Source organism: Melopsittacus undulatus, chromosome 6 (genome assembly GCF_012275295.1).
Source record: "Melopsittacus undulatus isolate bMelUnd1 chromosome 6, bMelUnd1.mat.Z, whole genome shotgun sequence".
Taxonomy (NCBI): Eukaryota; Metazoa; Chordata; class Aves; order Psittaciformes; family Psittaculidae; genus Melopsittacus; species Melopsittacus undulatus.
In genome coordinates, this window is record NC_047532.1 from 49,734,944 (window position 1) to 49,748,700 (window position 13,757).

Genomic DNA, 13,757 nt, shown 5'->3' on the forward strand with positions numbered 1-13,757 from the left:
GCTCAAGCTGCGATGAAACATAAGCTGCATATCAATTTAATAATTTGCACTATTCTTAACTTTATGGTTATTAGAATCCCTGGGTTTTGCCCAGAACTTTTTGAACAATCAATTTGCATGCGAAAGAAACTTCTGAAAAAAATTACATTCTAATCAGATAGTACCCTTTTGCCTGATACTTCTTGATATATTTCAGATGGTTGCTGAAGCATCAACTCAGTCTTTTGTAGAACAACAAGAAGAACAAGTTTCTCTCCAGGAAGTACAAGAGCTGAAAGACACTCTCAGTCAAGCTGAAGTGAAGACAAAGACTTTGGAGACTCAGGTTGAAAGCTTACAAAAGGTGAGATTGGAGTGAACAGTTTCAGAGTATTGTATTCTACTGCAATCTTAAATGCATAACCAAAGAATGTGAGGGTGTTCTACTGTGAGTGTATACATTTATGCACAGAAATATGTAAGTTAAACTATTTGTGCCTCAACCTTGGGAGAGAGGGGCCTTAAACCTGGTTTAAATCCTGTGTGTAGAGTCTGTCACATTATTTCTTGGAATAAATAAGTGGGAAGGAGAATGCTACTCTCTCAACTATTATTTTCAGGGAGGACTGGACTCTCTTGTTGGTTAGAAGCCTTTTAACCTTAATACAGTGTCCAGCTAATACTAGGTCCTTGGACGTTGTTTGCCGAAGTAGCTAGTTATGGCCAATAGTTGCAACATCTCTCTTTCAATCTTTCTCTCTCTTTCCCTTTCTTTCTAGTCTATAGCAGAAAAGGAAGCTGAAGTTAGAAATCTTCAGGAGCAGATAATACAGCTACAATCAGAACTTGCTCGTTTTCATCAAGATCTGCAAGAGAAGACTACACAGGAAGAACAGCTCAGGCAACAGATCACCGAGAAGGAAGAGAAAACTAGGAAGACATTGCTTGCAGCCAAGCAGAAAATTGCACAGTTAGCTGGTATTATGTTTTTTTCTGTCCTTAAGATGTCGTCTTCAGTTTGGTTTTTTATTTATCCTATGGAAAAGCGTTTAGACAGGATGTTAAATACAAAAATATGGCCTAATTCATATTTTACTTTAAAGTTTTTTCTAGTTCAGATGTTATAGGAGTTGTTCTAAAAAATAAATTTCTGATTCCTTCAGGAGATTATGAAAGCGTGTACTGAACTGTACACTGGAGGTAAAAAAAGTTTTGCTTAGTTTTCGCAAGCCAGCGTGGTAACAGCCATTTTTTATCCTTCTGTTGATTAGAGCAGACTGACCCTACTAACAGCTCAGGTAACTCTTCTCTCTTGCCTTCCGTAAATGTACAGGTGCAAAACATACTGCCTCCTTATTTTTGATTGATGTTGATAGAAATGATGGTGTCAGAGCTTGCCGAAAGCATCTTGTTCTTTTGTGACTACTACGTTTTGTTAGTTGCATTATTATTTCCATTTAATTGCAATTAAATATAAAAATGGCATGTGAAAGTTAAAATTACCTCTAAATCCTCTGTTGATAGCTTAACCTTTTTAACATTTAAAAATACTTTAGTAATGCATTAAAACAGCCAGGTATTCAGCATGTAGAGAGTCAGTAAGCAGCTTCACAGTGGCAAGACTGAGTTCTTTCCTGTTTTAATCAGGTACAAAAGAACAGCTAACAAAAGAAAATGAAGAGTGGAAGCAAAAGAGCAGCTCTTTAGAAGAGCAGAAGACCGAATTGGAGGTGCGAATGAGTGCACTTAAATCACAGTATGAAGGTCGAATTTGTCGTCTAGAAAGAGAGCTTAGAGAGCAGCAAGAGCGACACCATGAACAGCGAGATGAGCCACCAGAGTCTACAAACAAGGTACAAAATCCTTTTAGCTAGCTGTGCGAGAGAAAAACAGTTGCATGTCTCATGGCTGAATGAGAACTTGTAGCTTGTAGCCACAAGTTGACTATGTTGCTTGCAGGTGTCATTTAAGCACCACTGTCCAACTTTTGTGTTTACAGTAGTTAATGCTCAGGATTTCTTTACAAGAAGCTGTTTTCTTTAAGCATCCTGAATAGCAGATAGAAATTCTTATTTTAGGACTCCCAACACTTTAACGATGATCTCAACAAACTGCACTTATTCAGATTCCACTGTCCCCTGGTTTTGTAAATGGACAAGTTGGCTTTAGCAGGGGTTCAGAACTTAGTGTAAAACGTATTTCCTGCCTGTCGTGGTTTAAATCAAGTCCACACAGCTCGTTCACTCACTCCCCCCCCCCCCCCGCTCCCCCAACTCCCAGAGAGTTAGGAAGGAGAATCCAAGGAATGTAGCCCCACGGATTGAGATAAGCACAGTTTAATAGCTAAGGCATAACACAAATCACTCCTGCTACTACTACTACAAATAGTAATGATTAAGCCAATAACAAATGAAGAGAATACAACACCTCACCAGCCACCGACCCATAACTCACCCCACTCTGCCCGACTGAGCACCAAGCGATACCTCCTTCATCCCCCCAGAGCTCCAGCCCTTCCGGGTCTCTCCCGCTTACATCCTGGGCATGACATGCTATGGTATGGAATACCCCTTTGGCTAGCCTGGGTCAGGTGTCCTGTCTCTCCTTCCTCCCGGCCTCCCGTCTTCTCTGGCAGAGCATGAGCTCAGAAAAGGCCTTGGACAAACCAAACATTTGAGCAGTAACTCAAAACATGCTTGCTATCAGCAACCGTTCTCAGCCTGAAAGTCAAAACGCAGCACTGCACCAGCTACCAAGAAGGACAAAAATGACTGCTACTGCTCAAACCAGGACACTGCCATAGTCAGAATTCCCAGTGCTAACAAGTATAATGTTGTATCACTTATTGTAAATCTGCCAACTGCACTGTTTGCACTCTGCTCTGCATTTTTGTATTTTTATCCATGCATTCAATATAATGGCCTCTAGGTGCTCTTGTCTCAATTACAGAATTGGTTTAAATTCTTGATATGACTGGTATGATTTGTTTTGGAGAATTTGTAATAACCACTGAGTCTGAGTAGGTATTCTAACAAGTCTGCTAGAGAAATTAATGTTATTAAAGAGATGTTGCTGAAGTATTTTACCAGATTGCATGCTGTTTTGTTTGTATATGGCATGATACTTCTGTTTCTCACTTAATAGGTCCCAGAACAGCAGAGGCAAATCTCACTCAAGTCTACTCCAGCTTCAGGTGAAAGAGGAATGTGAGTTGAAGGGTTTGGGGGTTTTGCAGACTTTCTGTGGTTGGCATTTCTTGGTTTTGTCTTTACCAGTTGCTCTTCTTTTTAGTAAACCACTGGCTTTCCACAGCTTTTCTTAAGCAACTGTGAAGATACTGATTGACATAACTGTTACTTCTGTTTTCTTAGCTACATTTAATTTTTTCAGCTATTAAATTGTCATATTAATTACCAGGGGTATGGTGTCTAGGAAACACAAAACATGTCTTTTAAATGTTTTCCAGCTTCAAGGTTCTTGAAGTTGTACGGTTTTACCTTTAACCATTTTTGTTTTGGGGCGGGATCTTCCATATGCAAGAATCTCAAACATAAGAAACGGACTAAATAGATGGCAGCTCTAACAACAGATAAAATAGTCAAATGATTAAGTGCTAAATTTTATTGTGTTACTAAGTTTAGATAACAAATTCCCTTTCCGTTTTTATGGTAGCATCCTCTTGAAAGCAAGGCTTTCAAAGATGCCTCCTAAAATTTGGCTGATCTTTGTCTCAACCAGGAGATGATGTTGCTCTGTATTGAGTGAATCAGTTCTAGTGTAAGATGTATTACTCACTGTAATAAGGACCCAGCACATCTAATAGTGTAAGCTGTGCACTGCTCCTTTTGATCTGCTTACAGATTTCTAGTTCATTACCTTTGAAGAAACACTTCAAACCTGTAAGTTGGGCAAATTGCTGCTGATGGCATAGTGTGTCTGTTCTTCTTTTTAATCTTATAAACAAATTTGGGAAGATAATTCATGATTCCCTTGGCAGGCTTTTAAATTTTAAGCCTTTAAAAATCAGTATTCCTGGCTGCAGTAATATATTCACATTTGGTATTTTTAACATTTGCTTTCTGTACTACCATGATGAAGATGATACCCTCTTTTTCAGTGCTAGCACTTCAGATCCACCAACAGCAAATATTAAACCAACTCCTGTTGTGTCAACTCCAAGTAAAGTGACTGCTGCTGCAATGGCTGGGAATAAGTCTACTCCACGAGCTAGCATCCGTCCAATGGTTACTCCTGCTACTGTCACTAATCCTACCACTACACCAACAGCCACAGTTATGCCTACAACGCAGGTGGAGACTCAGGAAGGTAAGCATTTTAGTATAGTATAAGGATCTACAGCTATCATAAATGCTATCTTTGCTTTGAAGTCTTGGTAATTATTACTTTTAACATACCTTAAATAGTTTTCTTATCCCTGCGTCTCTTCCAGTATTGCACTTTTGTGACCATTTTTCTTGCAACAAAGTTCATGATTCCTCAATTGAGGATGGATATAATTAATGTTAACTCAATCTGCAACACATTAAATCAGCTTAATTAGTGCATTCTGAAATGTGAACTGTACTAGATAATATGAAGACAGTTGAAAATGCTACTGTTTGCCTTTCAGCTATGCAATCAGAGGGACCTGTGGAGCACGTTCCAGTCTTTGGCAGCGCTAGTGGGTCTGTGCGTTCCACTAGTCCTAATGTTCAGACATCTCTCTCTCAGCCCATCTTGACTGTTCAGCAGCAGACACAGGCGACTGCTTTTGTGCAGCCCACTCAGCAAAGTCATCCTCAGATTGAGCCTGCTAATCAGGAGCCATCCCCCACCATTGTAGAAGTTGTACAGAGCTCTCAAATAGAGAGGCCCTCCACTTCTACAGCAGTGTTTGGCACAGGTTGGTTTTATTTTATAGGCCTGCCTTTCTGAATAATTAATTTTAAGTAGCTCTGTTAGGACCGTTGTCAAACCAGGCCTAACTTCAGAAAAAGAATTTGTTCTTCTGGGGTTTTAGTTTTTCCCCCCCCTTTAATTTATTGTAGGTTTTACAAAATTCTGGGGTTGGGCTCCTTTCCTGAGCTTTCAGAAATGGTACTTGTGGAATGCTGTTGTTGTTGCATTTCTTAAAGTACAAAACTAAAACCTCATGTTTGTTTATCTATCCAGGGCAGCATTGGGATTTAATGCATTAAACCTTGCTGCCTCTGAAACTATGGTAGTGTTGGAGCCAGGTCATGAGGAGTCACAAAAAGCTACTTAAGCTGGAATACAAAATATAGAGAAAAATTCTAAAGCTACTCAGTGTGGTACACTGTTGCATGTTTGTTTGCCCTATGCAGTGTGGATTTTGGTGTAGAACGTTACTCCCCAGAATGCACTTCAGTAAACTGCTTTTTTGTTTGTTTGTTTCCCAGCTGATGCCCTGTTCAGCTTTTAGGTGCACTTGTCAGAGGCAAAGATGTTGGAAAAAATATTGTAGTTGTACCCCCGAGCTTATGTTTGGGGTTAATTAGGCTGTGAATCTAAGTCCAAGAGTATAAGACTTGTAAGAAAAGGCTGATGTTTTTATGTCCCAGAAAATGGCACTGGATGATTCTTTCTGATTCCATTTGTTATTCAGTGCAGAAAAATAAGTGATCTTCCAGAGTAAAATAACAAGTTTTGATACTCTGTTTTGTATGTTTTTTGTTCTGAAAATAACTGGGAGGCTTTTTTAAGTTTCAGCTACCCCAAGTTCTTCACTGTCTAAACGTCCACGAGAGGAAGAGGAGGATAACACTGTGGAAAATTCAGACCAAATTTCAGAGGAAACAGTGGATGTTCCTCTACCAAAGAAACTGAGAAACATACAGAGAGTTGGACCAGAGGTTTGCAAGAACATAAAATGCTACTACTTAATCTGTCCCTTTGGAAGATTTTAATGGGAAGAGCAAGTCAGTTAATTCTTAACATGACTTTAATCTACTGGGGAGGAAGCAATTATGTTTGGGTATCATGAAAGGCAGAGGTTATGCCAGTTGCAATGACTGATGTAAATCTTGGTGAACTGTAGGATGGAAAAGAGAGGGCCATATCCTGGAACTGAGGAGGAAAATGTTAAAATAATTTTCCAGTGTTGTCTGGAAGGTCATTATCTACAGTTACTCTGGAATAGAATGCAGTATATTTGAAGGCATGCCATGAAGCAAAGATGAGTTCCATGGAAAAGCTTACAGGAAATGCATGCAAAATTGTTGGTGTGAGGTAATTGGGATGTCCTGCAAGAAAGGAATGAACTTGAGACAGAACCTCAAGCAGGCAATTCATGAATAATGTCAAGCAAGTCAAAGGTTTTCTATTAACTGTACAAGAGGGATATTGCATATCAAAAGGGGGAGCAAAATTGTCCCAGAATATTGTAACTTAATTAGCTGAGAGGATGAAGGTGGAATGTAAAACCTTAAGGGTTCTTTTTTTGGTCCTGAAAAAATGTGGAGATACTGAGGCCCAGTGGACTGAATGGGCAAATTGCATTTCTCCAGGAAAGAGAAATGGAGTGCTAGATAAAAGCAGAGCTAAGGAATAATAGTAAAATGGGAACAGAATTTTGCCCATGATCTTTATGTGCAAAGGATTTTTATTTGGTTTTTTTTAAATTTATTTTTAAGTAAGAAAACCTTCGTGTGTTTAAGAACCAAACTGTAGGGCTAATAGAATGTTTTAAACAAGAAAAATACATGTTCTTTCAGGAGGAAGTGACAGCAGAAGAGAGCACTGATGGCGAGGTAGAAGCTCAAACATACAATCAAGACTCACAAGACTCAATTGGAGAAGTAAGCATATTTGAAAACAGTGCAATCTTTATTTCAGCAGAAATAGCTCCTACCCTTTCCCTTTTCCCCCACTCCCCATTTTTAGAAGTGAAATGTTAAATCAGATCCTGTAGGTTTCCAGTGGAAACTGTTTAAAACTTTTTAAAGATGGGTAAACATTGAGGCAGCAGCTGCTTATGGATGCGCAAGCAAATGCATCATATACAAATTCAGTATCCCTAATGGTGTCACCCATCCCTGATCAGATTTGAAAGTGAAGGACAAAATACATTTGTGTTGTACACCAGGCCTCCATTTGGTTGAGGTTGAGAAATAGGAGTGGAAACAAGAAACTTTTAGAAATACAATGGGCGCTTCCCTGAAGAATATTGTAAGAATTGTATATGCTGCGTTTCATTTTGTTTCTTCTGGCAATTTATCTTTTACAGGGTGTTACACATGGAGAGTATGTTACCATGGAGGATAGTGAAGAAACTTCCCAGTCTATCCCAATAGATCTTGGACCTCTTCAGTCAGATCAACAAAATACTACTTCATCTCAGGATGGTCAGTCCAAAAGAGATGATGTCATTGTAATTGACAGTGATGATGAAGATGATGATGATGAAGAAAATGAAGGAGAGCAGGAAGTATGTATATTATGGAATTTATTTCTGAACTGCTTTACGTATGATTTTTGATCAGATGTAAAACTCATGTGGAAGGACTGATTTAACCTATTTCCTTTTTTTTTTAAATAGTTTGTATTTATGTAGCCTGAACTTACATTGTTGCTAATTCCACTTCTGTTTATTATTGTTTATTTTAATTCTGTGGTGCATCTAGATTATCTATGACTGTTCAACATACAAGGGTGGCCTCTGTGAGAACAGGCTGGAGCCTGCTCTGTGCCAGACCCAGCCTCTTCCAGCCAGCTCTGAAGTGGCCCCACTGCAGGACACAGCTGAGCCCATCAACTGGGAAAAACATGTATAAAAAAGGCCACAACACTGCATGGCAGTGTTAGTGTGAGGAGGGGGAGGGAGTGTTGAGAAACAGTCCTGGAAAAAACAAGGTCAGAGAAGAAGGAGGAGAAGAAGGTGCTCCAGGCATTGAAGCAGACATTCCTTGCAGTGGAAGAGACCACAGTCAAACAGATATGTCTCTGCAGCCTGTGGAGAGCAGGATATTCCTTGAAGGAAAGTGCAGCCCATGCAGGAGTAGGCTTTACTGCCAGGAACTGTTGCCCATGGAGGGGAGCCAGTGCGGGGCACATTTATCCTGATGAGCTGCAGCCATTCAGTGGGGAGGACCCACTGCTGGAGTAGTTCTTGAAGGACTGCAGTCTGTGGAGAAGATCCACACTGGAGGAGAAAGGAGTAGCTGAGAGAAACTGTTGTGGAATGACCACAACCCACCATTCCTTGTCCCCTTTGCCCTCCTTGGGATGGGGGAGGAGGAAGAGGAGATAGGAAGGAGAGAATAAAGTTGAGCTTGGGAAGAAGGGATGGGGGGAAGGTGTTGTAGTCTCTGTTTCTCTATTTTTTAACTGATAGCACATTAATTTTCCTTGACTTGAGTCAGTTTTACCTGTAATGGTAATTGGTAAGTGGTCTGCCTGCCTTCATCTTGATCCTCAAGCTTTTCCATCTTACTTTTCACCCTTGTCCTGTTGATGAGGGAGTGAGGCAGTGGCTGAGTGGGTGTCTGACACCTAGCCAAGGTAAACCTACTACAGCAATCAGTAAATATGTACAAGTACACTGTAGTTAATAAATGCTGAACATCTTCAAAAGAGAGCCACAGACAGACATGGTCTGCGTACCACAACATGAAGTGTGCCACTTAAAGATTTGCAATTTTTCCACTTCCTTTCCGCACTTCAAGGCTTTTTTTATGGTCGTATAGGACTATGAGGATGAGGAAGAGGAAGATGAGGATGATGATGAAGACACAGGGATGGGAGATGAAGGTGATGACAGTAATGAAGGAACTGGTAGTGCTGATGGTAATGACGGATATGAAGCAGATGATGCTGAGGTGAGACTTGTACCTTTTATTTCTAGCTTGCTACATTTCTTGGAATAAATTGGTGTTGTTATGCATCTGCACAGATCTAGATACTTGAAGGAAAATCTTAGTATGAATTCATCACAGAAATGTGAGGCTGGTAGTAGGTGATACTAATTTCTGTTACAACTGGTGTATTCATGAGAAGAATCAACTTTTAGTGTTTGAGAATGGAATGAAAACATGAAGTATAGGAAGGCAATTTCTTAAAAAGCTGGATATGTCATTGTTTATTATTAAATTATGATGGCTGCATTGTTTGCATTTGTGCATGTACCGATAAGTAAAACTTCTGAAATGTTATGGTTGTACACATTTGTCTGATTTTGTAGATATTTGCAGAAATATTTTAAGATTTTAATATATTTTGTTTGCTTTCTGAATACTGTTGTACTGCTTTTATATTCTCTTTACAGCCTCCAAGTTATTTAGTGCTAAGTCATCTTATATTTATATGGGGTTTTTAGGGTGCTGACGGTACAGATCCTGGAACAGAAACTGAGGAAAGCATGGGAGGAGGTGAAAGCAACCAGAGGGCAGCAGATTCTCAAAACAGTGGTATGGCTATTCCATGTTTCTTCAAACTTTGTTTTTTCAAAGGGAGGAAATGTGGAAGCTGTTTTACAGGTGTTAAAATACTCACTTAAAAGAAAGAACATAAGGCAAAATGCTAAAGATCATTTTAACCTGAAAGGTAGATTCTTTTGAAAATGCTCTTTTCTGAATTTATTCTACATTCGTTTGAAAATACTGCAAGCTGTTGATGGCCCAGTAGGTTCATCTCTCACAGTCAGCACTTGAATATTCAATAGTTTGTTTTGGTGATAGTGTTGATGTAGCATGCACAAGTCCTCTCAAGTGATTTTAAATAACAGTTACTGAGCTGTCTCCACTCTTGCAAGGGTAAGAACGTTTCTGTTAATGTGGTAGCAGAATTTGAAGGCTTGCCTTCAAGGCATTTGGAGGGCATGGGTTTATACCTACATACTTCTGTGTGTTTTAGGAGAAGGGAGTACAAGTGCTGCGGAGTCCACTTTTCCTCATGAAAGTTCAAGAGAACAGCAGCCATCATCTGCCTCAGAGAGACAAGCCCCTCGGCCCCCACAGTCACCACGCAGACCGCCACATCCGCTGCCCCCACGCCTAACTATTCATGCTCCTCCTCAAGAGCTGGGTCCCCCAGTACAGGTATAAACTATCTCTAGCAGTCAGAAGACTTTAGTTACTGTATGATTTCTTCTAAGTAAAACCCAAGTATTCTGCTATTGTAAAAGTAGATTACATATATTTAGCATCCTGAAAAATTGTAGCTGAGGAAACTGACTTTACATGTCTCATCCTGCAAATTATGGCTGATCAGGGAACATTAAAGTCAGTAAGGCACTCACTGTGGATTTGTATATTGAAATCATTATACCAGTGTTATTTCAGTCAGTTACTGCTGGTATTTCCACTACAAATGCTGTTCTTGAATAGATTGTAACTCAGACAGATTGGCAGTGGGGTTTGTGAGTCTCTGCCTCAGTGCAGATAAACCTTATCAGTCATGAGTCAGTCAGTGTCAGACCCAGGATTATGCTTTGACATAGACCTGCATATTTTGTAAATTAAAACATCCCATGATTTTTGCTAAAGTAATGACTGAAATGATCTTTTACCCCATTAACTTGGTTTGAGGCTTTTGGCCACAGTATTTCTGTGTTGAAGTTTTCTGTCCTCAATAGAAAGTTAACTCCCACCGGTTGAGATAAGAACTAAGTAACAGTAACTAAGGTATAACACACACCACTACTGCTGCCACCAATAATAATGATAAGGGAAATAACAGGGGAAGAAAATACAACCACTCACCATCTGACAACTGGGTTAGTACCACCATCTGGTACTAACCCAGCCCGACCCGAGCAGTAATCTAGCCCTTCTGGGTAACTGCCCCCAGTTTATATACTGGGCATGATGTGGTATGGTATGGAATACCTCTTTAGCTAATTTGGATCAGGTGTCCTGTCTCTGTTTCCTCCTGGCTTCCCCTCCTCCCTGGCAGAGCATGAGACTGAGAAAGTCCTTGGTCAGAGTAAACATTACTGAGCAACATCTAAAAACATTAGTGTTATCAATGTTGTTCTCAGGCTGAAAGTCAAAACCACAGCACTGCACCAGCTACTAAAAAGGGGAAAAATGACTGCTACTGCTGAACCCAGGACAACCAGGCAGCAGATACAAGATGTAAAGTAGCTGCTGCTATGGTCTGTTTAAGGTGGTATGATGCTGTACTGAGTAGTCTTTTACACAGACATATAATTGTTACACTTACTCATTTAGCCACTGTTCCTGACTCTGAACAATTTTATGTTACTGGAATTCCAGGAAAGCATTCACACTACTTCATTTTTTCTTTACTATAAAGAGAATCCAGATGACTCGAAGACAATCTGTGGGGCGTGGACTTCAGCTAACTCCTGGTATAGGTGGGATGGTAAGTACATGAAAGTCTACTGTATTGAGGGAACATTCATAACTCTCTTTTTAAAGAAGCCTAGATATTAACCTCAGAGGTGCAGTGGTATCTGTAGTCTTGCAGAAAATATCTTAGTCCTGTTAATGTCTGTATTAATGAAAGGCAAACACTAGAAAATTCCCAGGAAGTTAAGGTCTTCAAAAGAGTTTGAATTGGTTTTGTCTAAGGCAGTTTTGATTACATGTTTTTTAGAATCAGTCTTTTAAAGAGAATATGTTACTGGAAAAGAAAAATTAAATGTTTTCAGCTTCATTCTAAAGCAACAAGGTTAGTATATGCTTTCTGTCTGTCTCTTTCAGTTAATTTTTAACCCTTTATTCAACTTTAGCTGTATTTGACAGAACACATATGAGTTCAGTGAGGGAGGTGAGAGAGACCAACTGACTAAAAAGGTATTATTTCTGAGGTCAGAAGCGTCAGATCAGATTTTACTGTTACTGCTTGGCTTGCATGTACCTGTCATTCAATTTCTACTTGGAACTGACTTCAGTACCTACTGCTTTTTGCCTGGACTTAAAACTGAGCACATGGGAGGGACCTTATGGGTACTTCAGAGAGAAAAGTTTGAAAGACATGGGAGGAAGACATGGAGATGAAGAGAATCCCTCATAGAGTGCAAGGGAAGAGGGAACAGATAATTTGGTTCACATTGTGAAAAATCCCATGTGCTAGGTACCTTACAGCAATCCATATTAATACAGATGGTTCGAATCTATTAATGAATGAGTTAAGATTCCTTTGTAGTTAACAGGGAGATATGGCAGTTTTATAGAAGGATGATCTTGTGGAATATGTGTCTAAAAATCCTTTGAAAGATGGGTGATTTGCAAGTATATGGGTTTTATTTCGGTTTGGGTTTTTTTATCACCTATAAGGGGCAATCTATAACCAGCTCAGATTCAGGTGTCTAAAATTGGACAAGAATTTTGTTAGAACTAAATCTTTGGTTTGCCTTATTGTGTGAAAAAACAAACCAACCTTCAATTTGGCTTGGTGGAAACTGGAAATAGGTTGTTAGGCTCTCATATCAGTCTTTTTGGTTTTTGTTTTTTTTTTTCTCCCAGCAGCAACACTTCTTTGATGATGAGGACAGAACAGTTCCAAGTACACCAACTCTTGTAGTTCCACATCGTACAGATGGGTTTGCAGAAGCCATTCAGTAAGTAGACATAAAGGGAGAGGGGGAAACCCGAACTGCCACAACATCTGCTTTTCAGTGGAATGAAAATGAAATGAAATGAACTTGTGATTGGAGTAATGTGCTAAAACTTGGTAATACTGTGGTAGATGACTGCATCTACAAATAAGTGATCATTGTTTCAATTGTGTGTCATAACTTACTAGCAAATTAGCCAGGTAATCTCCAAGGTACAGTAACTTACTGATTTAAAATGAGATGAAGCAAAAAAACTAGGTTCTTCTATTTAATTTCCTTCCTTCCTCCTAACTCTCCTTCCCCCCCATCCTGTTAATATAAGTGGTAGAAGCAGGAAAAGTTATCCCCATTTGTGGATTTGGGATGGTTCTGGACACATTTAGAAATTCACTTAAAATTGTGAGAATTCATGGGATGAATAAGTAAAGAATATTCTCTTCAGGACTGTTTTACTGATTTTGAATACAGTCCAAATAAGTTTGAGATACTAATTGCTATTTAATTAGCAGTAGTTATCTGATTTTTTATGGTCAGTGTTAATTAATTCTGTCTTATGCATAGTTTGTTCTCTTTTTTTGGTTAAAATGTTGTCCTATCCTTAAATTCCTGCAAAATTCCTTAAATGTTTATTTCGATAGTTCCCCCCAGGTAGCTGGAGTTCCTAGATTCAGATTTGGACCCCCTGAAGATATGCCGCAAACTAGCTCTAGTCATTCTGATCTTGGTCAGCTTGCATCACAAGGAGGTAAACCATTTCTGTACTTCCATGGTTGTGAGAGTGGGGGAAAAAAGAAAAAAAAATGCAGCCAAAATGCAGTTCCGCTTCTGGTACTGGAAATCTGCAACTTTTAAAAGTGCACAGAAGACTAACAAGAAGTGAAAAGGTGTTTCCTGAAAGCTGCTACATTTCTCCCTGTAATATGGTTCAAAATGTAGAATGATTCTGTGGGTTTGTGAACCAGAGAAGCTGAAATTTTAAGTAGAACACAGTGCCTGCTAGACACAAGAAACTTCGTGTAAAGAGAAGTGAAATACTGAAGGGAATGGTTTTTAAGTTTAATTTTACGGGTGACTTAGATTTCTTTTACTAAAACGTAAGGGGAAACCAGCAAATGTAAAAGAAATCTTTGGGACATACACTCAGCTGCTCAGAGATAGCCAAGCAATTTGGTCTGCATTGTCCTTCTTGTTGTCTTGAATCAGTCCCTCTTCCCTGTATCTCTTGTCAGTATGGAAC

At 39.4% G+C, this 13,757-nt stretch overlaps 1 protein-coding gene across 3 annotated transcripts in view; it reads left to right on the forward strand.

Moving 5' to 3' along the window:
* The window catches only part of TPR (translocated promoter region, nuclear basket protein), a 40,859-nt gene that overhangs the window by 23,765 nt on the left and 3,337 nt on the right, over positions 1–13,757 (forward strand). The window contains exons 32-46 of one of the 3 annotated variants that reach the window (XM_005146516.2): positions 197–343; positions 759–957; positions 1,627–1,832; positions 3,124–3,185; positions 4,097–4,305; positions 4,610–4,882; positions 5,704–5,852; positions 6,714–6,797; positions 7,226–7,426; positions 8,685–8,816; positions 9,314–9,404; positions 9,850–10,034; positions 11,254–11,322; positions 12,429–12,523; positions 13,159–13,265. In XM_005146516.2, coding sequence (XP_005146573.2) covers positions 197–343; positions 759–957; positions 1,627–1,832; positions 3,124–3,185; positions 4,097–4,305; positions 4,610–4,882; positions 5,704–5,852; positions 6,714–6,797; positions 7,226–7,426; positions 8,685–8,816; positions 9,314–9,404; positions 9,850–10,034; positions 11,254–11,322; positions 12,429–12,523; positions 13,159–13,265 — 2,209 coding nt within the window. The remainder of the gene's footprint in view (positions 1–196; positions 344–758; positions 958–1,626; positions 1,833–3,123; positions 3,186–4,096; positions 4,306–4,609; positions 4,883–5,703; positions 5,853–6,713; positions 6,798–7,225; positions 7,427–8,684; positions 8,817–9,313; positions 9,405–9,849; positions 10,035–11,253; positions 11,323–12,428; positions 12,524–13,158; positions 13,266–13,757) is intronic. The other 2 variants (XM_031046704.2, XM_031046705.2) reach the window with 2 other exon arrangements.